The 24,917-nt window shown below is 45.6% G+C and overlaps 1 protein-coding gene across 3 annotated transcripts; it reads right to left on the reverse strand.

The window, feature by feature from the left end:
- Window positions 1-8,223: 8,223 nt before the first annotated feature.
- On the reverse strand, window positions 8,224-24,896 carry LOC109892323 (alpha-synuclein). 3 transcript variants are annotated; one of them, XM_031826196.1, is made up of 7 exons: window positions 24,638-24,895; window positions 23,617-23,739; window positions 23,369-23,398; window positions 17,156-17,298; window positions 11,163-11,237; window positions 10,279-10,349; window positions 8,224-10,168 (listed from the first exon to the last, which is right to left on the reverse strand). In XM_031826196.1, the coding sequence occupies exons 2-6, from the start codon at window positions 23,735-23,737 to the stop codon at window positions 10,320-10,322; spliced, it is 399 nt and encodes a 132-aa protein (XP_031682056.1). In that variant the 5' UTR covers window positions 23,738-23,739; window positions 24,638-24,895; the 3' UTR covers window positions 8,224-10,168; window positions 10,279-10,319. The 3 variants fall into 3 exon arrangements, with proteins under 3 accessions (XP_031682056.1, XP_031682055.1, XP_031682057.1); XM_031826195.1 differs by having other exon boundaries at window positions 23,617-23,762; window positions 24,638-24,893; XM_031826197.1 differs by lacking the exon at window positions 10,279-10,349 and having other exon boundaries at window positions 23,617-23,762; window positions 24,638-24,896.
- Between the last annotated feature and the right edge of the window lie 21 nt (window positions 24,897-24,917).

The raw sequence follows: 24,917 nt of genomic DNA on the forward strand, positions 1-24,917 counted from the left end.
CACCTGGGTGTAATCAAGTCTCCGTATAAATGCACCTGCACTGTGATAGTCTCAGAGGTCCGTTAAAAGCGCAGAGAGCATCATGAAGAACAAGGAACACACCAGGCAGGTCCGAGATACTGTTGTGAAGAAGTTTAAAGCCGGATTTGGATACAAAAAGATTTCCCAAGCTTTAAACATCCCAAGGAGCACTGTGCAATTGATAATATTGCAATGGATGGAGTATCAGACCACTGCAAATCTACCAAGACCCGGCCGTCCCTCTAAACTTTCAGCTCATACAAGGAGAAGACTGATCAGAGATGCAGCCAAGAGGCCCATGATCACTCTGGATGAACTGCAGAGATCTACAGCTGAGGTGGGAGACTCTGTCCATAGGACAACAATCAGTCGTATATTGCACAAATCTGGCCTTTATGGAAGAGTGGCAAGGAGAAAGCCATTTCTTAAAGATATCCATAAAAAGTGTTGTTTAAAGTTTGCCACAAGCCACCTGGGAGACACACCAAACATGTGGAAGAAGGTGCTCTGGTCAGATGAAACCAAAATTGAACTTTTTGGCAACAATTCAAAACGTTATGTTTGGCGTAAAAGCAACACAGCTCATCACCCTGAACACAGCATCCCCACTGTCAAACATGGTGGTGGCAGCATCATGGTTTGAGCCTGCTTTTCTTCAGCAGGGACAGGGAAGATGGTTAAAATTGATGGGAAGATGGATGGAGCCAAATACAGGACTGGAAGAAAACCTGATGGAGTCTGCAAAAGACCTGAGACTGGGACGGAGATTTGTCTTCCAACAAGACAATGATCCAAAACATAAAGCAAAATCTACAATGGAATGGTTCAAAAATAAACATATCCAGGTGTTAGAATGGCCAAGTCAAAGTCCAGACCTGAATCCAATCGAGAATCTGTGGAAAGAACTGAAAACTGCAGTTCACAAATGCTCTCCATCCAACCTCACTGAGCTCGAGCTGTTTTGCAAGGAGGAATGGGAAAAAATGTCAGTCTCTCGATGTACAAAACTGATAGAGACATACCCCAAGCGACTTACAGCTGTAATCGCAGCAAAAGGTGGCGCTACAAAGTATTAACTTAAGGGGGCTGAATAATTTTGCACGCCCAATTCTTCAGTTTTTGTTTTGTTAAAAAAGTTTGAAATATCCAATAAATGTCGTTCCACTTCATGATTGTGTCCCACTTGTTGTTGATTCTTCACAAAAAAATACAGTTTTATATCTTTATGTTTGAAGCCTGAAATGTGGCAAAAGGTCGCAAAGTTCAAGGGGGCAGAATACTTTCGCAAGGCACTGTACATGCTTTTGATGTTTGTTCTTTGTTTATATAGCCAAAAAGAATGGATAAGTGTTTATCCATACATCTCCATTTTGGATAGATAACTCTTTGTGTTGTTGTTGATTTAGAGTTTTCCAATTTTCCCAGAAGTGGTTCGATTCTATGGATTCTTTAATTACATTGAGCTGATTTCTGACGTGCTGTTCCTTCTTTTTCCATAGTGTATTTCTGTATTGTTTTAGTGATTCACCATAGTGAAGGCGTAGGCTCAGGTTTTCTGGGTCTCTATGTTTTTGGTTGGATAGGCTTCTCAATTTCTTTCTTAGGTTTTTGCATTCTTCATCAAACCATTTGTCATTGTTGTTCATTTTCTTAGGTTGCCTGCTTTAAATGGTTTGATTTGATAGGGAAGCTGAGAGATCAAATATACTGTTTAGGTTTTCTACTGCTAAGTTTACACCTTCACTATTACAGTGAAACATTTTGTCCAGGAAATTTTCTAGAAGGGATTGAATTTGTTGTTGCCTAATTGTTTTTTGCTAGATTTCCACACTTTCCTTCCATCTATAGCATTTCTTAACATTATTCAGTTCCTTTGGTTGGATTGACCATAGCTCTGTTCAAATAGAGTGTGATTTTGCTGTGATCTGATAGGGGTGTCAGTGGACTGACTGTGAACACTCTAAGAGACTCTGGGTTGAGATCAGTGATAAAGTCATCTACAGTACTTCTGCCAACACATGAGCTGTAGGTGTACCTACCATAGGAGTCCCCTCAAAGCCTACCATTGACTATGTACATTCCCAGAGCCTGACAAAGCTGCAGGAGTTGTGACCTATTTTTGTTGGTTATGTTGTCGTAGTTGTGTCTAGGGGGGTATATGGGGGAGGGAATGCAGTCACCTCCAGGTAGGTGTTTGTCAAATCACAATCAAATCAAATCAAATTTTATTTGTCACATACACATGGTTAGCAGATGTTAATGCGAGTGTAGCGAAATGCTTGTGCTTCTAGTTCCGACAATGCAGTAATAATCCAACAAGTAATCTAACTAACAATTCCCCCCAAAAACTACTGTCTTATACACAGTGTAAGGGGATAAAGAATATGTACATAAAGATATATGAATGAGTGATGGTACAGAGCAGCATAGGCAAGATACAGTAGATGGTATCGAGTACAGTATATACATATGAGATGAGTATGTAAACAAAGTGGCATAGTTAAAGTGGCTAGTGATACATGTATTACATAAGGATGCAGTAGATGATATAGAGTACAGTATATACGTATACATATGAGATGAATAATGTAGGGTATGTAAACATTATATTAGGTAGCATTGTTTAAAGTGGCTAGTGATATATTTGACATCATTTCCCATCAATTCCCATTATTAAAGTGGCTGGAGTTGAGTCAGTGTGTTGGCAGCAGCCACTCAATGTTAGTGGTGGCTGTTTAACAGTCTGATGGCCTTGAGATAGAAGCTGTTTTTCAGTCTCTCGGTCCCAGCTTTGATGCACCTGTACTGACCTTGCCTTCTGGATGATAGCGGGGTGAACAGGCAGTGGCTCGGGTGGTTGTTGTCCTTGATGATCTTTATGGCCTTCCTGTAACATCGGGTGGTGTAGGTGTCCTGGAGGGCAGGTAGTTTGCCCCCGGTGATGCGTTGTGCAGACCTCACTACCCTCTGGAGAGCCTTACGGTTGTGGGCGGAGCAGTTGCCGTACCAGGCGGTGATACAGCCTGCCAGGATGCTCTCGATTGTGCATCTGTAGAAGTATGTGAGTGCTTTTGGTGACAAGCCGAATTTCTTCAGTCTCCTGAGGTTGAAGAGGCGCTGCTGCGCCTTCTTCACAATGCTGTCTGTGTGAGTGGACCAATTCAGTTTGTCTGTGATGTGTATGCCGAGGAACTTAAAACTTAAAACTTACTACCCTCTCCACTACTGTTCCAGCTTGTGGATAGGGGGGTGTTCCCTCTGCTGTTTCCTGAAGTCCACAATCATCTCCTTAGTTTTGTTGACGTTGAGTGTGAGGTTATTTTCCTGACACCACACTCCGAGGGTCCTCACCTCCTCCCTGTAGGCCGTCTCGTCGTTGTTGGTAATCAAGCCTACCATTGTTGTGTCGTCCGCAAACTTGATGATTGAGTTGGAGGCGTGCGTGGCCACGCAGTCGTGGGTGAACAGGGAGTACAGGAGAGGGATCAGAACGCACCCTTGTGGGGCCCCAGTGTTGAGGATCAGCGGGGTGGAGATGTTGTTGCCTACCCTCACCACCTGGGGGCGGCCCGTCAGGAAGTCCAGTACCCAGTTGCACAGGGCGGGGTCGAGACCCAGGGTCTCGAGCTTGATGACGAGCTTGGAGGGTACTATGGTGTTGAATGCCGAGCTGTAGTCGATGAACAGCATTCTCACATAGGTATTCCTCTTGTCCAGATGGGTTAGGGCAGTGTGCAGTGTGGTTGAGATTGCATCGTCTGTGGACCTATTTGGGCGGTAAGCAAATTGGAGTGGGTCTAGGGTGTCAGGTAGGGTGGAGGTGATATGGTCCTTGACTAGTCTCTCAAAGCACTTCATGATGACGGAAGTGAGTGCTACGGGGCGGTAGTCGTTTAGCTCAGTTACCTTAGCTTTCTTGGGAACAGGAACAATGGTGGCCCTCTTGAAGCATGTGGGAACAGCAGACTGGTATAGGGATTGATTGAATATGTCTGTGAACACACCGGCCAGCTGGTCTGCGCATGCTCTGAGGGCGCGGCTGGGGATGCCGTCTGGGCCTGCAGCCTTGCGAAGGTTAACACGTTAAATGTTTTACTCACCTCGGCTGCAGTGAAGGAGAGTCCGCATGTTTTCGTTGCAGGCCGTGTCAGTGACACTGTATTGTCCTCAAAGCGGGCAAAAAAGTTATTTAGTCTGCCTGGGAGCAAGACATCCTGGTCCGTGACTGGGCTGGTTTTCTTCTTGTAGTCCGTGATTGACTGTAGACCCTGCCACATACCTCTTGTGTCTGAGCCGTTGAATTGAGATTCTACTCTGTCTCTATACTGACGCTTAGCTTGTTTGATAGCCTTGCGGAGGGAATAGCTGCACTGTTTGTATTCGGTCATGTTACCAGTCACCTTGCCCTGATTAAAAACAGTGGTTCGCGCTTTCAGTTTCAAACGAATGCTGCCATCAATCCACGGTTTCTGGTTAGGGAATGTTTTAATCGTTGCTATGGGAACGACATCTTCAACGCACGTTCTAATGAACTCGCACACCGAATCAGTGTATTCGTCAATGTTGTTATCTGACGCAATACGAAACATATCCCAGTCCACGTGATGGAAGCAGTCTTGGAGTGTGGAATCAGCTTGGTCGGACCAGCGTTGGACAGACCTCAGTGTGGGAGCTTCTTGTTTTAGTTTCTGTCTGTAGGCAGGGATAAGCAAAATGGAGTCGTGGTCAGCTTTTCCGAAAGGAGGGCGGGGCAGTGTGTGTCCCCCTGTGTGCTGAGGGTGTCAGGTTCTTGTCCAGTTCTGGCATTTAGGTCACCACAGATTAGTACATGTTCCTGGGCCTGGAAATGGTTGATCTCCCCCTCCAGGATGGAGAAGCTGTCATCGTATGGTGCTTCCTGATCCTCCCTCCCTCCCTCCCTCCCTCCCTCCCTCCCTCCCTCCCTCCCTCCCTCCCTCCCTCCCTCCCTCCCTCCCTCCCTCCCTCCCTCCCTCCCTCCCTCCCTCCCTCCCTCCCTCCCTCCCTCCCCAGTAATGGGCTGATCTTCCCGTCCCTCCCTCTTTTTCTTTCTCTCTTCCCCTCCCTCTCTCCTGTGCAGAGCTTAACTTCTCCTCTTCCTGACAACAGTATGACAGATAGGATTTATTGTAATGGTATTGGATGATGGTGGTAAGTCTTCTAAACAGGACCTCTTATCGATCGTCTGCTGCTCGTCATCTCTCAGTCGGCTCGCCTGTCACATACTAATCTTGTACTGTGAGAAAGCAGGCTAACCATAGAAATATAATCTCTAGAATGGAAATCCTCTTCCAGGTCAGCCATATTGAGTGTACCCTTGAGGTCACCAGTCACAGCCATAGGGAGAGGTTCTATAACTGTCACGGTCTGACCATCGTTAAAAGCAGTGGTTCGCGCTTTCAGTTTCAAACAAATTCATTGTCTCTGATTGGGAACCATATTTAGGTAGCCTGTTTTGTGTTGGGTTTTGTGGGTGATTGTCCTTAGTGTCTTGATGTCCTTGTTCTGTGTGTATGTGCACCAGTATTAGGCTGTTTCGGTTTTCGTCACATTTATTGTTTTGTAGTGTTTGTATTTAGATTCGTGTTACTTCAGTTTAATAAACATGGATCGCAATCTACACGCTGCATTTTGGTCCGACTCTCCTTCACCACAAGAGAACCGTTACAGAATCACCCACCACAACTGGACCAAGCAGCGTGTCAACAGGCAGGAGCAGCCCAAAGAGGAGATACGTAATGAGGATTGGACATGGGACGATATATTGGATGGCAAGGGTTGCTACACATGGGAGGAGATCCTGGCGGGAAGGGATCGCCTTCCATGGGAACAGGTGGAGGCCTTAGGAGAGCAGAGGCAGCCGGAGAGAGGAACCGGCGATACGAGGGAACACGGTTGGCAAGGAAGCCCGGGAGTCAGCCCCAAAAATGTCTTGGGGGGGTCTCACAGGGAGTATGGCTACGCCAGGTAGGAGACCTGCGCAAACTCCCTGTGCTTACCGGGGGGCTAGAGAGACCGGGCAGGCACCGTGTTATGCAGTGGTGCGCACGGTGTCCCCAGTGCGGGTGCATAGCCCAGTGCGGTATATTCCAGCTCCGCGTATCGGCCGGGCTAGATTGAGCGTCGAGCCAAATGCCATGAAGCCGGCTCTACGCATCTGGTCCCCAGTGCGTCTCCTTGGGCCGGCTTACATGGCACCAGCCTTGCGCACGGTGTCCCCGGTTCGCCTGCATAGCCCAGTGCGGGCTATTCCACCTTGCCGCACTGGCAGAGCGACCGGGAGTATTCAACCAGGTAAGGGTGGGCAGGCTCGGTGCTCAAGAGCTCCAGTGCGCCTGCACGGTCCGGTCTATCCAGTACCACCTCCACACCCCAGCCCTCCGGTAGCAGCTCCCCGCACCTGGTTTCCTGTGCGTGTCCTCGGTCCAGTACCACCAGTGCCAGCACCACGCATCAGGCCTACAGTGCGCCTCGACTCTCCAGCGCTGCCAGAGCCTTTCTCCTCTCCTGCACAGCCGGAGTCTCCCGCCTGTTCAGTGCAACTAGAGCCTTCCTCCTCTATAGCGCTGCTGGAGTCTCCTGCCTGTTCAGCGCAGCCAGAGCTGCCAGTCTGCATGAAGCAGCCAGAGCTGCCAGTCTGCATGGAGCAGCCAGAGCTGTCAGTCTGCATGGAGCAGCCAGAGCTGTCAGTCTGCATGGAGCAGCCAGAGCTGCCAGTCTGCATGGAGCAGCCAGAGATGTCAGTCTGCATGGATCAGCCAGAGCTGTCAGTCTGCATGAAGCAGCCAGAGCTGTCAGTCTGCAAGGAGCTGTCAGTCTGCAAGGAGCTGCCAGTCTGCAAGGAGCCACCAGTCAGCGTGGAGCAGCCAGAGCGCCAGTCAGCATGGAGCAGCCAGATCCGTCAGTCTGCCAGGATCCGCCAGTCAGCCAGACTCTTCCAGATCTGCCAGTCAGCCAGACTCTTCCAGATCTGCCAGTCAGCCAGATTCTTCCAGATCTGCCAGTCAGCCAGACTCTTCCAGATCTGCTAGTCAACCAGACTCTTCCAGATCTGCTAGTCAACCAGACTCTTCCAGATCTGCCAGTCAACCAGACTCTTCCAGATCTGCCAGTCAACCAGACTCTTCCAGATCTGCCAGTCAACCAGACTCTTCCAGATCTGCCAGTCAACCAGACTCTTCCAGATCTGCTAGTCAACCAGACTCTTCCAGATCTGCCAGTCAACCAGACTCTTCCAGATCTGCCAGTCAGCCGGGATCTGCCAGAACTGCCAGGATCTGCCAGATCCGCCAGTCAGCCAGGATCCGCCAGTCAGCCAGGATCTGCCAGTCAGCCAGGATCTGCCGAAACCACCAGCCAGCCAGGATCTGGTAGATCCATCAACCTGCCTGAGCTTCCTCTCACTCCTGAGCTTCCTCTCACTCCTGAGCTTCCCCTCAGTCCCGAGCTTCCCCTCAGTCCCGAGCTTCCCCTCAGTCCTGAGCTACCTCAGTCCGGAGCTGCCCCTCAGACCAGTGGGGCCCGTTGTTAGGTTTCCTAGGCCAAGGTTAGCGGCGAGGGTCGCCACTCAAGGGACGCTAAGGAGGTGGACTAAGACAATTATGGAGTGGGGTCCACGTCCAGCGCCAGAGCCGCCACCGCGGACAGATGCCCACCCAGACCCTCCCCTATAGGTTTAGGTTGTGCGTTCGGAGTCCGCACATTGGGGGGGGGGTGCTGTCACGGTCTGACCATCGTTCGTATGTGTTTTCCTTGTTTTAGTGTTGGTCAGGACTTGAGCTGGGTGGGCATTCTATGTTGTGTGTCTGGTTTGTCTATTTCTATGTTTGGCCTGATATGGTTCTCAATCAGAGGCAGGTGTTAGTCATTGTCTCTGATTGGGAACCATATTTAGGTAGCCTGTTTTGTGTTGGGTTTGGTGGGTGATTGTCCTTAGTGTCTTGATGTCCTTGTTCTGTGTGTATGTGCACCAGTATTAGGCTGTTTCGGTTTTCGTTACGTTTATTGTTTTGTAGTGTTTGTATTTAGATTCGTGTTACTTCAGTTTAATAAACATGGATCGCAATCTACACGCTGCATTTTGGTCCGACTCTCCTTCACCACAAGAGAACCGTTACAATAACCCTTCTATGGCAAACAGGCAAACACACAGTTGTTGTGAATAGATGAAATAAGGCAAACTGATAAATACATAATCTTGTTTTATTTATACTTTATTCAACATTTAACAAATGTAACTAAACTCCATGTTACAGTTAGTTGAATTGTTTGGTTCCATGCTTGTGTTTGTTTCAAACTCCATCCAATATTTTATCTTTATCACTGACCTCAACCCAGAGTCTTTTAGAGCGTTCACAGAACATAACATACAGTATATGAATCCATAAATACCTCATATAGCACTGTAGTCCACTACAAACAACTGTGACGATTTACACACAAAAATACAGTATAGTATACTTCATTTCAAATTCATATAGTCGTTATATCATTATATGGATACTTAGGTGCTTTTTCATAAACTGTAATACAGAGCACTTCGCATATAGTGATAATCTGTGCAGGACTGTCAGCGATTGATCACTATACAGTATTCACTATCAGCAGAGTGGTGTATACAGTATTCACTAACAGAGTGGTGTATACAGTATTCACTATTAACAGAGTGGTGTATACAGTATTCACTATTAGCAGAGTGGTGTATACAGTATTCACTAACAGAGTGGTGTATACAGTATTCACTATTAGCAGAGTGGTGTATACAGTATTCACTAACAGAGTGGTGTATACAGTATTCACTATTAACAGAGTGGTGTAAACAGTATTCACTATTAGCAGAGTGGTGTATACAGTATTCACTAACAGAGTGGTGTATACAGTATTCACTATTAGCAGTGTGGTGTATACAGTATTCACTAACAGAGTGGTGTATACAGTATTCACTATTAGCAGTGTGGTGTATACAGTATTCACTAACAGAGTGGTGTATACAGTATTCACTATTAGCAGTGTGGTGTATACAGTATTCACTAACAGAGTGGTGTATACAGTATTCACTATTCACTAACAGAGTGGTGTATACAGTATTCACTATTAGCAGAGTGGCATATACAGTATTCACTATTAGCAGAGTGGTTTATACAGTATTCACTATTAGCAGAGTATATTGTATACAGTATTCACTATTAGCAGAGTATATTGTATACAGTATTCACTATTAGCAGAGTATATTGTATACAGTATTCATTATTAGCAGAGTATACTGTATACAGTATTCACTATTAGCAGAGTATACTGTATACAGTATTCACTATTAACAGAGTGGTGTATACAGTATTCACTATTAACAGAGTATACTGTATACAGAATTCCCTATTAACAGAGTGGTGTATATAGACTTCATTATTAGTAGAGTGTACTGTATACAGTATGCACTATTAACAGTATGGTGTATACAGTAGTCACCATTAGCAGAGTATACTGTATACAGTATTCACTATTAGCAGAGTATACTGTATACAGTATTCACTATTAACAGAGTGGTGTACAGTATTCACTATTAACAGAGTGTACTGTATACAGTATTCACTATTAGCAGAGTGTACTGTATACAGTATTCACTATTAGCAGAGTATACTGTATACAGTATTCACTATTAACAGAGTGGTGTACAGTATTCACTATTAACAGAGTATACTGTATACAGTATTCACTATTAACAGAGTGGTGTACAGTATTCACTATTAACAGAGTATACTGTATACGGTATTCACTAACAGCTTTTCACTGAACTTGACAGCTGGACCAGAAGGGCATATAGACCGCCCTCAGGACTGACTGCCGAAGACACCAGAACACACACACACTGAAGTACACACACTCACTGACGTACAGAAACAAACATACACACTCTCACACACACTGACGTAGGCTATACATACATACATATCGTCACACACACACACACACACACACAGCACAGACTCCATTGAGGACCACAACGAGGCACGACGGGACTTGGCAGTGCGACATGGAATGTTTTAATCATTGATTCTGGATGGTTACAGTAGTTCTGGATAATGCTCGTTGTGAGATAATGCAGTGTACTCTAATAGCCATCGGAATCCTCCTGCAAGTACAGAGAGGGAAAAGTTACTTCAGGAATTATTAGTATTACATTATGTTCCTATTTGTGTAATAATTGATAACAAATTATCCCAAAGTGAATCACAAACATACCATAGACGGAGGGTGATGATGGTGGATGAAACCCAAAAACATTACTGTGAAGTCATGGGACCCTCACCCTTCTGAACGGAAATCCACAACAAAAGAAACAATTAAACCCAAACTATGTAAAACAATCTGATGAATGAAACATGGAGGATGATGAGGAGTTAACCATTAATCACTGATTCAATGACTCAGTTTGATCCTCTGTAATCTCAGAAATCAGGGCTCTCCAACCCTGTTCCTGGAGAGTTACCGTACAGTCCTGTAGGTTCTCTCTCCAACCCTGTTCCTGGAGAGTTACCGTACAGTCCTGTAGGTTCTCTCTCCAACCCTGTTCCTGGAGAGCTACCCTCCTGTAGGTTTTCATTCCCACCCTGTTCCTGGAGAGAGACTACCCTCCTGTAGGTTTTCATTCCAACCCTGTTCCTGGAGAGATACTACCCTCCTGTAGGTTTTCATTCCAACCCTGTTCCCGGAGAGCTACCGTCCTGTAGGTTTTCATTCCCACCCTGTTCCTGGAGAGATACTACCCTCCTGTAGGTTTTCATTCCAACCCTCCTGTAGGTTTTCAATCCAATTCCAGTTGTAACTAACCTGATTCAACTTATTAACCAGCTAATTACAAGGTACGCTAGGTTAGGGTTGGAGAGAGAACCTACAGGACTGTACGGTAACTCTCCAGGAACAGGGTTGGAGAGAGAACCTACAGGACTGTACGGTAACTCTCCAGGAACAGGGTTGAAGAGAGAACCTACAGGACTGTACGGTAACTCTCCAGGAACAGGGTTGGAGAGCCTTGGTCTACAGCCTCGGACCCCGAGGTTCCATCTACAGAAAGCCTGTTGAAATAGTGATCTAGAAGATGTTAAGCGTGACGGTAAATGTCCCACCTCTGCAGCATCATCGTCCTCTGGGTCCGCTGGAGACTCGTTGATGGGCAAGTCTTTAGACATAGCATCTTCATCCTGCAATAATAACACATTCACTGACCAGGTCAACAATGGACAAGTGTCCCAAATAACCCTGTTAGACTATTACCTTGTGTTAGTTGGTTGCTGCTGCAGTATCTTCCTCTTGTTGGTAATGACAACCATACTAACACAACACACATATACACACACATACACACACACACACACACACACACACACACACACACACACACACACACACACACACACACACACACACACACACACACACACACACACACACACACACACACACACACACACACACACAAGCTTGATTGGTGCTTGGCATTGGTATGACCTTCTCTAATAAGATACACAGGTGATACACACAGATCCACTCCCAGGCTACCAGCTGACACAACCTGAGAGTTACAGGGTAGTGCAGACCCAGGTGCTCTCTCTCTCCCCCTCTCTCTCTCTCCCCCTCCCTCTCCCCCCCCCTCTCTCTCTCCCTCTCTCTCTCTCCCCCCCCCCTCTCTCTCTCTCTCTCCCCCTCCCTCTCCCTCTCTCTCCCTCCCCCTCCTTATCCCCCTCTCCCCCTCCTCATCTCTCGCTCTCTCCCTCCCCTCCGTATCCCTCTCTCTCCCTATCCCTATCCCTCTTCGTCCCACCCCTCCTTATCCCTCTCTCTCCCTCTCTCCCTTCCTCTCTCTCTCTCTCTCTCTCTCTCTCTCTCTCTCTCTCTCTCTCTCTCTCTCTCTCTCTCTCCCCTCCCTATCTCTCTCTCTCTCCCTTCTCTATCACTCTCTCTCCCCCTCCCTCCCCCTCCCTCTCTCCTGCTCTCTCTCTCCCTCCCCCTCCCTTTCTCTCTCTCCCGCCCCCTCCAAATCTCTCCCCACTCCCTATCCCCTCCCTCCCCTCCCCATCCCCTCCCTCCCCACTCCCTATCCCCTCCCTTTCTCCCGCTCTCTCTCTCACTCTCTCTCCTCCTGCCATTCCATTTAACACCGCCCACCGTGTCTCCATCTGTTCACACAGCAGAGCCAGACACACACACACACACACACACAGACACACACAGACACACACCACACGTCATCTCCCAACACTCACCATGGCAAATAAATACGGTTTCTACTGTTCTTCTTTCTATTTTACTAGTCAACTCAAGGAACCAAAAGACATGAAAAGTATGTGGACACTTCAAATTTGTGGATTTGGCTGTTTCAGCCACACTCGTTGCTGACAAGTGTATAAAATAGAGCACATAGCCATGCAATCTCCATAGACAAACAGTGACAGTAGAATGGACCATACTGAAGAGCTCAGTGACTTATACAGTTAGTTCTGTACATGATAATACTTATCCTATAAAGATAATATCTTATCCAGCTAAGTATTAACTTGAAACCAAGTAATACGTTCATTTTTCACAATTTCTTGAGCCTTTAATTTCCCATATGAAACATTGACGAGATATTGATTGGGTTCCTCTTGTCTAGTGGCTCATCAACAGGACATAAACAGAACAGCATCTGTGACTTGAGTCAATGAGTCAGTCTATGGGAGCTGATGAGGTGGGTTCTCTGCTCTATCTTACCAGCACAAATCTATTTACCAGCCTGAGTCGTCTCCTTCTCACACAGACAATAACCAGCAGGCCTGTGTGTGTGTGTGTGTGTGTGTGTGTGTGTGTGTGTGTGTGTGTGTGTGTGTGTGTGTGTGTGTGTGTGTGTGTGTGTGTGTGTGTGTGTGTGTCTCTGTCTGTCTGTCTGTCTGTCTCTGTGTGTGTGTGTGTGTGTGTGTGTGTCAGGGTTTCCGTTAGGAAAATGTAGAGCAGGACATTTGACAGCCAACATTTTGAACTAAATAGCCTATTTCAAACACAATATGGATATAGAATATGAATATGGATCCTTAATTCATAGAACCAGTTGGCCTAAGCTGCATAAACATTCAAAATAAACATTAAAAAACAATGAGTCTGATGCAACAGATCAGAACGTTTATCTTAAAATGTTGATAAACTACTATTTATTCACATTATGAGTGCAGCAATGCCCATAAGGCAGTAGGCTAACTGGAGCCCCACAAGGCAATAGGCTAACTGGAGCCCCACAAGGCTACCTGGCGCCCCACAAGGCAATAGGCTACCTGGCGCCCCACAAGGCTAACTGGAGCCCCACAAGGCTACCTGGCGCCCCACAAGGCAATAGGCTACCTGGCGCCCCACAAGGCTAACTGGAGCCCCACAAGGCTACCTGGCGCCCCACAAGGCAATAGGCTACCTGGCGCCCCACAAGGCTACCTGGCGCCCCACAAGGCAATAGGCTACCTGGCGCCCCACAAGGCAATATGCTACCTGCCGCCCCACAAGGCTACCTGGCGCCCCACAAGGCTCCCTGGCGCCCCACAAGGCAATAGGCTACCTGGCGCCCCACAAGGCAATATGCTACCTGCCGCCCCACAAGGCAATAGGCTACCTGCCGCCCCACAAGGCAATAGGCTACCTGCCACCCCACAAGGCAATAGGCTACCTGCCGCCCCACAAGACAATAGGCTACCTGCCGCCCCACAAGACAATAGGCTACCTGCCGCCCCACAAGGCGGTATTCTACCTGCCGCCCCACAAGGCAGTAGGCTACCTGCCGCCCCACAAGGCGGTAATCTACCTGTCGCCCCACAAGGCGGTAATCTACATGTCGCCCCACAAGCCAATAGGCTACCTGCCGCCCCACAAGGCAGTAGGCTACCTGCCGCCCCACAAGGCGGTAATCTACCTGTCGCCCCACAAGGCGGTAATCTACCTGTCGCCCCACAAGGCGGTAATCTACCTGCCGCCCCACAAGGCAGTAGGCTACCTGCCGCCCCACAAGGTGGTAATCTACCTGTCGCCCCACAAGGCGGTAATCTACCTGCCGCCCCACAAGGCGGTAATCTACCTGTAGCCCCACAAGGGGCCCCACAAGGCAATAGGCTACCTGCCGCCCCACAAGGCGGTAATCTACCTGTAGCCCCACAAGGGGCCCCACAAGGCAGTAATCTACCAGTCGCCCCACAAGGCGGTAGACTATCTGCCGCCACACAAGGTGGTAGGCTACCTGCCGCCCCACAAGGTGGTAGACTACCTGCCGCCCCACAAGGTTGTAGGCTACCTGCCGCCCCACAAGGCAGTAGGCTAGACGTGAATGTTCATCCATAATGCAATTAGCGAGTAAACACTGTTGTCAAACGGGCACTGCACATGCATACTGCCTCCAGCTCATTGCAAGTGGTGTGTGACGTTCTGATGAAGCCTGCCTTCAGTTGCCGTTTGATGCCGCTTTCAAAACAACTGGGAACTTTTTCTTCTCTTCCCGGACAATTTTATTTATCAGCTTTTCTATTTTTTAATCGGACAAAAGCCGGCTATTACCAGCTAATGGAAACCCCGGTGTGTGTGTTCTATCCAGCACACAAACAAACAAGTAACATCCTCACTCTTCCTCCTTCGTCGTCAGACAGCCCATCTCTCACACTGTCTAATTGATGGCTGGTGGCTGGCTGCTGTGGACAACCACATGAAAGTGGATCACTCAGCTCCCTCGCCTGCTGTTCCCTTGCTTGCTTTAGGAAGGAGGGATGAGAGAGACAGATAGAGGGATAAATAACGGTAACGAGAGATGGAGCCTGGGTCGGAGACCCCTAGGCAGAGAAGCCCCTTTGATGGGCTGTAACATGGGGTCGATCGGCCGATTGGACCTTTTTAATTTGATCGATAGCAATGACACTGTAATGACTGGCGCTCAGAACACAAGCAGGGAACAGACAGGCACTAAGGCTACCTCCAAATGAGATCAATCCAATTCTGTGCACAGTCTCTGGCTTCGCCCCAAATGGCACTCTATTCCCTACATAGTGCACTACTTTTGACCAGGGCCCATGTAGAGAATTAGGGAAGCAGTCTCTGTGTTTTCACTCTGACACCCGGAGGACACAATTAGGCGTTACACGGAGGACATGATAATGCGTTACACAGGGTTTGGAGATAAAGAGCTAGGTGGCCAATCAATGGCCACAGGAAATACCACAATCAAACCTCTTTCAAAACAAATCAACTGGACGTAACAAAATGTGGGGAAAAAAGGTCAAGGGGTCAGAATACTTTCCGAACGCACTTTATAATGCTGCTGATGACCAGAGTGGTTACAAGGAGTTGTTTACTGTCCATACCCACATTTCACTACTTTATGTTATTCATCAGTGGCATTTGTGTGTGTGTGTGTGTGTGTGTGTGTGTGTGTGTGTGTGTGTGTGTGTGTGTGTGTGTGTGTGTGTGTGTGTGTGTGTGTGTGTGTGTGTGTGTGTGTGTGTGTGTGTGTGTGTGTGCGTGTGTGTCGGTAATTATCATTATGAAGTCCTTGATTTTCAGGGCCAGATTTTGTTTATCATTTCCTCTCAGTAGCATAATCACAGGATAATTGTGTAATCCTCTAGAATGATGTCCCACTAAACACTAAATTAATCTGTGAGTGTCTGTGTCATGTAACCCCTCTAGTCATAAACAAAGGAGGGAGGGAGCTAAACATTTTTTTTCTAATTAGTGAGGTTTTCTCTCTGATTGATGTTGTTGAAGGCCACTGTACAGGAAATGTGTGTGTGTGTGTGTGTGTGTGTGTGTGTGTGTGTGTGTGTGTGTGTGTGTGTGTGTGTGTGTGTGTGTGTGTGTGTGTGTGTGTGTGTGTGTGTGTGTGTGTGTGTGTGTGTGTGTGTGTGTGTGTGTGTGTGTGTGTGTGTGTGAATAAGGGCAATTTACAGATAATGAATGCAGTGATTGTTGAGTACCAGAGACATCAGCTGTATGATTTGGGTGGCTAATTCACCTGGCAGATTAACACGGTTAAAGCCACAATCTGTCATTTGTTTTTGTTTTTTACAATTGACAGCCCCTCCACCTGTCTTTCTATAAAGCTGAGGGATGGGTCTGGAGTATGTAACCATTCTCAAATGCATAGATGGAGTTGAGTTGTACTAAGCTCATTAGGCAAGTTATATCCCTTCAATAACCAATGGGTGTTTGTTATTAATTGAATTGACCGTTGAACAGCAGTAAATATTGCACATTGTCCCTTTAACTGAGAGAACATGTAAGAGCAGAAACCCTGTTGCTCTGCTGTTGGTTTGAAGATGAATCATCACTACGACCACAAGGCTTTCCTTTTATCTATCCGAGACTCTGTTGGGTTTTGTTTTGAAAGAGAGACAATCATTTTTCATCTTCAGAGACCGTCAGGGCTGCAAATTGTCTCAGTCTTTCAGGATATTGGACCTCACCCCTCTCTCTCTCTCTCTCTCTCTCTCTCTCTCTCTGCCTTCCTTTATCAAAACAGACTTTCAAACAGACAATGGAGAATCCATCCTGTTTTTATGACTGAGAACTAAGAATGTCAGAGATTATAAGAGGAGAAGAAGAAGCTAGCTGTAGAGGACTGAAGGTCAGGGTCCATTTTGACACAGACAGGAGCAGCCAGTGAATAGCTGTCATATAAAATGGATCGAAAATGTTTCATTGAAAATGGAGGACAGCATTGAAACGCAACAGGTCCGTTCTGATGAAGTTTCAGTACAAAAACGAATAGCAATGGTAGCCTCTGTTTTCTCTCCTAGCATGTGATGTTAATGTTTATTCCCTGACAAACATGTATTCAGTCAGACAACCATAAATTACACACCAATACTTTCTCCTTATGAGAAAGTTTAGCTACAGAGAACCACAACCAATTCACTGCTAATGTGATGGTGAGACAGAGACCGTAGCTGAGATAGAAAAGAAGTTCCCCCTGAAAACACATTTGTGCTGAAGAAGAAAAAGTAAGCCACCTGTTTGTCATTCATCTCAATTCAATAGGTTGTTGTGAAGGACGAGAGAGAGAGGTGGAACGTGTATGCCTGAGGGCAAGAAAGGCAACGCTCTCAGGTATCATTCTCACCTGTTTGGCTGGGTCTTTCTTGACCAATCCGGTCGCAGCAGCGATATTCCCCGCCCCCTCCACAGTCTTGTTGCACACTGCTGTGACACCTGTCACCATGGCACCGCCCACCTGGGACACCCCAGACACCGTTTTACCTGCAACTGTGGTGAGAGTGAGAGAGAGGAGAGAGTCAGAGAGAGAGAGGAGGAGGAGAGGGAATAGGGAGAGAGAGAGAGGAGTCAGAGAGAGAGAGAGGAGGAAGAGAGAGAGAGAGAGAGAGAGAGAGAGAGAGAGAGAGAGAGAGAGAGAGAGAGACAGAGAGAGAGAGGAGGAGGGGGAATAGGGAGAGAGAGAGGAGGAAGAGAGAGAGAGAGGGGGGGGGGGGATATGAAGAGGTTAACATTCAGAGGTACATGGTTAGAGAAGATACTGTTGTGATATGGGGGACAGTTAGTGTTAGGACATAGACAAACACACTACCAGGATACACTTTCACACGCCACCCCCAGGTGGCAGCACCAACAGGGTCTAGGTGCTGAACTAAGCCTTGATAAGCACATAAGGTGATGTCATTTAAGGTGATGGTCAGTCAGTGTCCCAGCTGGCAGAGCCGTGAGGCTGCTGGGTTTGTTTGGTGGCCATGAGGCCTTTCTTTGTTTTTGAGTCTTTATTTCGGGCATGCCTGTGTTTAAAAATATATATATATATTGAACATATGTGACTCGTTTCAGGAAACTAGCCATATGTTGCAAGTCATGACTTCACAGGAGAGGCGTTTGAGTGGAAATGCCTTCTTGAACATTTTCATTTTCATATGCCTTAATAACAAACTTGAATGCCATCTGTGAATATGAATAAAGTTGTTAAATTACGAGCCTAGTTGGTTTAGCCATAGAAAAAGGCAGACGATGTGAACCAGAGTGACTTGACAGAACAGGCCAAGCAAGCTGTACAAACAAAACAGAAATGACACAGGAAGTCTTATTTAATGAAAGGGGTTGCAGTCGGCCATGAAGCGTTCATCCATGTATATGGGTAAGAGTCTAGCTACAGTTTCAGATATTATACATTTCTAATTTTGTCGAAAGTTGTTTTCATTGCAAGTTAAAGTGTACAGTTAGCTAGCTGACGTTAGATGGCTGGCTCACTAGCTAACAGTACGTGTATGATCTGTGGAGTAATATATCAGAAAGCCATTTGCATTGCTAGTTATAGCCTAATGTTAGCTAGCAAACTAGCTAACATTAAACCTATTTGGTTAACTTAAGCTAGCTATGACAATCACTTTGTATTGCTAGTACTCTGTGAATTGGGATTATGGTTCATTGTTTAGCTAGTGGCTAGCTACATGTCTAAGCAAAAGACTCCACTTCGCCAGATGATTTTTTTATTTTTTTATTTTTTTATTTCACCTTTATTTAACCAGGTAGGCTAGTTGAGAACAAGTTCTCATTTGCAACTGCGACCTGGCCAAGATAAAGCATAGCAGTGTGAGCATACAACAAAGAGTTACACATGGAGTAAACAATTAACAAGTCAATAACACAGTAGAAAACGAAGGGGGGGTCTATATACAATGTGTGCAAAAGGCATGAGGAGGTAGGCAAATAATTACAATTTTGCAGATTAACACTGGAGTGATAAAAGATCAGATGGTCATGTACAGGTAGAGATATTGGTGTGCAGAAGAGCAGAAAAGTAAATAAATAAAAACAGTATGGGGATGAGGTAGGTGAAAAGGGTGGGCTATTTACCAATAGTTTATTTACCAAAATGTACCTATGTACAGCTGCAGCGATCGGTTAGCTGCTCAGATAGCTGATGTTTGAAGTTGGTGAGGGAGATAAAAGTCTCCAACTTCAGCGATTTTTGCAATTCGTTCCAGTCACAGGCAGCAGAGTACTGGAACGAAAGGCGGCCAAATGAGGTGTTGGCTTTAGGGATGATCAGTGAGATACACCTGCTGGAGCGCGTGCTACGGATGGGTGTTGCCATCGTGACCAGTGAGCTGAGATAAGGCGGAGCTTTACCTAGCATAGACTTGTAGATGACATGACCCATCAAGTTAGCCAGGCGTGTTTGACGGTGATTACGGCTATCTATTATAATAATGCAAGAATATTTGTATCTGGAATTTGTCTTTCAGCATCAGTAGAACACGCCTGACTCTCCTCCACCAGTCATACAAGGAGATCAAAAAGAGAGCTGGCCAAAGCAAGCACTTGTTCAGAGTGAGCGGTCTGTGTACCAGAAGATGGTTGCTGACTGCAAGACTTCCGGTCAAGACCTGTAGTTGTCTCTGGGGGCCCCTACTGAACCAGCAAGCAAAGACATCAGGATGCATCACAGCTTGGAACAAGTCAGAAACATAGCCTCCTTTATACTGATTAAGGACATATAGTCAGATACACACATACACACACAAAATATATAATATATATATGGTAAGCAGTCAAATACGTTTCACTGAGCTGTGTAAAGACAGATTGACAGGGGTGAGACAATTAATTGTAATTTATCTTAATGTTCTTTTGTTGTTTGCAGGTGCACTATCCTTCTGACCCTTTGCAGCCAGGTCCCATCTACTATCCTTCTGAACCTATGTAGCCAGGTCCCATCTACTATCCTTCTGAACCAGGTCCCATCTACTATCCTTCTGAACCTATGTAGCCAGGTCCCATCTACTATCCTTCTGACCCTTTACAGCCAGGTCCCATCTACTATTCTTCTGACCCTTTGCAGCCAGGTCCCATCTACTATCCTTCTGACCCTTTGCAGCCAGGTCCCATCTACTATCCTTCTGACCCTTTACAGCCAGGTCCCATCTACTATTCTTCTGACCCTTTGCAGCCAGGTCCCATCTACTATCCTTCTGACCCAGGTCCCATCTACTATCCTTCTGACCCTATGTAGCCAGGTCCCATCTACTCTCCTTCTGACCCTATGTAGCCAGGTGCCATCTACTATCCCTCTGACCCTATGTAGCCAGGTGCCATCTACTATCCCTCTGACTTTATGTAGCCAGGTACCTGAATTGTGATAACCGCAGTGGCCAAAACAAGAACACGTTTGTGCTCTGGTATTGTGCCTGGCGAACCATGCACAAGCTCCACCACAGTCTGGACCTTCACTTCCTGATCACAGGCCACACCACGTTTACTGGTGCTTCGGCCTCATCAAGCAGCGCTTCAGAAAGACCAGAGTGAACACTGTCTGAGATTGCTGGTGTTGTGAAGGTACAGCACCATGACAGGGGACAACATTCCACAGCTGGTTGGACTGGAGGATGGTACGGTGCTGGTGGAAAGCTATGGTTGGCAACAACACCTGACTCTATACTTTAGGCCACTGCCACAGATCAAGCAGTACCAGCATTTCAGGAGAATATCATTTTCATTGCATTGTATGAGGTTATTCTTCTTATCTAAACTTGGGAGGTGAATTGATGTTATGCAAGGTTGTTATGTCTTCTCAATTTTTGTTAGTTATTTCCTGTTTTACAGCTTCGATGCTCTGGAGCCTGGTGTTGTTGTCTCCAAGTAGCGTTCAGACTCAGTCGGGACCAGGTTTCAGCTGCTGCGCAATGCTGACATCCTTCGTCCCATAGATGGTCTGCCTGTACAAGCATCACCTGGATACATAGCTAGACAAACGCATATTTTTGAGAAGATCAGGGAATTTTGCGACGAAGAGGCTATGGACATCACATGTCCTGCACAAAAGTCAAGGGCAGGACAGAAACAGGCTCCCCGAACATAGATTCCCTTGTTCATACGTGTTTCGGACGGACCACTGGGGTGAGTTCCTAGTCATCAGCACTATCTGCAGTGCCGCTAGTCACATGACTCTCTCCAACACACACACTATACAGTACCTGTCAGAGAGATAATTCCAAGAGTGTGGAAAGCTGTCATCAAGGCAAGGTGGCTACTTTGAAGAATCTTAAATAAAAAATATATTTTAATTTGTTTAACACTTTTTTTTGGTTACTACATGATTCCATATGTGTTATTTCCATAGTTTTGATGTCTTCACTATTATTCTACAATGTAGAAAATAGTAAAAATAAAGAAAGACCCTTGAATGAGTAGGTGTGTCCAAACTTTTGACTGGAATTGTACGTCGCTGCTACTATTAATTTTTTTATCCTGCTGCTCAGCCACTTTACCCCTGATCATATACATATAACTACCTCATCGATCACTGATATGGTTAGTGATATTGTTCTTATACATACTGTATATTATTTTGTTCTTTCTCTACTGGCATTGACACTTGTTAATTTTTCCTTTATATTGACACTATCTATTTTTGATATTGCTACAATGCAAGTAACCATTTCGCTGTACCGTTTACACCTTCTGTAGAGACCCATACACTTATAGCATTTATATCACATGACCAAATCATTTAGACAAGTGTGTCATCTAATATTTATAACATCTTTTTTATCTGGACACTTTCTGTTTACCTGGATTTTTTTCCTTATTGTAGGCTACTACTTTTACCACGTAGTCTTAATCTTTACTACACTACTCACTGTTTAGCACATGGCCTCACATGTGAATCCTTAATGAGATGGGTGGGGCTGGCTTAAGAGCGTGTGAACAATGCTGATTGGGTGTAGACAAAGAAGAGCTCTCCAGTAGGTGTACCAAAACCTTTAAAGGCCATTTTCTCAAAAGTGGAGTTACAAGTTTATCAACTTTCAAAGCAGGATTACTTTCCCATTGTTCCTACAAATGCTGTGCTTGATATACCATTTTATAGCTCTGTGTCTCTGCTTTTATCCAATGAAAAAAAACATCATTTCAAATTTTGCTACATAAGATAGAATCAAGGCGGTCGGTCACATATTTATGTTTTGTCACTATATGAATAAATAATAATCTACCTGGTCTGGAGAGAGCTGGCCTTGGATCTCCCTTGTCACATGTACATTCAACACCTAGAGGCATACGCTCATTTCTCACATAGATTCAAATCAAATTTGATTTGTCACAGGTGTAGACATTAAAGAGAAATGCGTACTTAAAATACCTTAACCGACAATGAAGTTATAAGAGAATAAGAACAAAAAAAGTAAGAGATAAAAATAACAAAATGCACATCATAAAAATCCGGTTACAGACCAGGTAGCTAGGTCTAAGACCCCTAGACATACAGTAGTCTAGCTATTGGTTACCCATTAGCCTGGTCTCAGATCTGTTTGATGAAGCCAAATCCTATGGTCTGGATTGTTTACTATACAGCACAAACATATCTGGGACCAGGATAGATGGGTATTCCCCTATAGATAATGGATTCCCATTCTCATATTAAGGTATAGGAACTAAATTCTCTCTGTATATATTAACCATAGTAACCTCTACTCTGCTCTGCTCTAGGCTAGGCATGGATGGCTTACGCAAGGCTATAACCACAAAACCTGATTCATCCAGTGAGTGGTGGCCATGACAGCAACAAGACCTGAATCAAAGGAGGACGCAGCCAGGCACACACACACACACACACACACACACACACAGACACACACACACACACACACACACACACACACACACACACACACACACACACACACACACACACACACACACAGACACACACACACACACACACACACACACACACACACACACACACACACACACACACACACACACACACACACCCACACACACACACACACACACACACACACACACACACACACACACACACACACACACACACACACACACAGACCATTCACTCCAATCATAAGACAATTCAGGTACTGAGGACATTCAACATGCAGCCTATCTTTCAATTCAACGGCAAATGTGAACAGCTGAACAGTGACTCCAAGACAGAGTATACAGTGTCTCTTTCAATTCAATGGAACATAATGCATTCTGTGAGCAGTGACTCTAAGATAGAGTGTATAGGCTGTTAAGGTGAGTTGTATGATATCACTGGTATTATTACTCTGCTGGCATTGGTGCCACAAACCATATCCTTGATTTTCATGACAATATGATCTCTGCTGGCTTTCTGTTAGTTGTTTAGTGTGTGTGTGTGTGTGTGTGTGTGTGTGTGTGTGTGTGTGTGTGTGTGTGTGTGTGTGTGTGTGTGTGTGTGTGTGTGTGTGTGTGTGTATTGTAAAAATCAGGCATTAAACTAAGTGTGTACAGTAGATTATATTCTATAAAATAGCTTAAATGTTGGTAATGGTGACATCCAACCTACCTGTTGTGACTCCATCTTTTGTTTTGTTGCCTATGAAAAGAACAAACACAGGTGAAAGACAGGTGACAAATAATTAACATCCCATTTATTCATCTTACAAAGCACCGTCATTCAATACAATTATCACTTTATGTTGGCTGATCAAAACCATTGTCATACAGAATTTCTAACATTCAATGTTGCAGCAACGATTCAACAGGAAGTAGTAAAAAAAACACAGCATGTAAGCTACTATTGTCCACACCTACCGACAAAGATAACACCACCTTTTGTCATCTCTGCCGCCCCAGTCACGCCCTGCTTGGTCTTCTCTGCCGCTGCCGCGACCCCATCCTTGGCTTTTGAGAACCCCTTCATTAGCGCGTCCATGACTGTCCAAATGAAACAGAAACAGCTGTGGAGATGTCAAAACGTGCATTCAGTGCTGTGAAGAACTTATCGGTAACAAGTGGTGTAATGGTGTGGGAGGGAGGAGGAGCTTAGGGTCTAGTCACCACCCACCTTTGTCTTTCTTCTGACAGCCAGGTCTGGCTTAAAGACCAAATGCAGTCATTTTTATATCAATATCAAATCCTTGCTGGGTAACATTTAAGTACCTTGCTTTTTTTTTGGGGGGGGGGGGGGGGGGGGACTTTCTTTGAATTTACCGCATGGTGATGTCACCATGGAAAGCCGAAACTCCTGCCTATGAAACCATGCTATGAAACCATGTTGATGTTAAGGTCTTGTGGAAATTATATTTTCAACCAGCAACTATCTGGAAATAACACTGATCAAATGTTTTCTCACTTTTATAGTGTTAGTTTGATCAGATGTTGTACAATATGATACAGAACATAGGAAAACTGAATTTTGACTGCACTGGGCCTTTAACATGTATTAAAATTCGCTTACACATGCATGCCTATGGACAGACGTTATAGAGAAACAAAAGGCAGGTAGCCTAATTCCCGTTTGAAGCCTTGATGATGCCGACTAGACTAGACTAGCCAGTCTAACCTAGAACACCTGTTGGCAGCACACATCACATCTGTTCTCCAGAAACGTTGCCTCTCCATTTGAAGAATTGTATTATAGTTACATTATGTCACCACAACTCAGCCTATTTTTGTGATGAACAATTTCTGATACCCGGTCTTACATTTTTAAATAGAGAAAGGAAATCATATTACCAAAAAATGTTTAATGGTAATAATAAATTATAAAACAAAATCTATCGAGATATTCTCGACTGGTGTTGAAAAAAATGGCATTCGATTTTCTACAAACCTGTGGATTGTTCTCACACCAGTAATTGCCTTCCAACTTCCCTTTCGACGCTGAATTTGAAAGACAATTCAGCCCTTATGTCCTAGAGTTCGAGAAAAACCTGTTGCCTTGTGTTGTAGAACGGATCGATTTAGCCTTGCAGGTTTGACACCGACACTCTTCTCCGCTTTGGAACCAGTCTGAGAGCGCGTGTAACCGTGTGGTGCTGATGCTGGGAGAGCTCGAGACAGAATGGTTGCTTTACCGTCTGCATCCCACAACCTCGTGCCCCCCCCCCCCC

This window comes from Oncorhynchus kisutch, linkage group LG6, assembly GCF_002021735.2.
Source record: "Oncorhynchus kisutch isolate 150728-3 linkage group LG6, Okis_V2, whole genome shotgun sequence".
NCBI classification, from domain to species: Eukaryota; Metazoa; Chordata; class Actinopteri; order Salmoniformes; family Salmonidae; genus Oncorhynchus; species Oncorhynchus kisutch.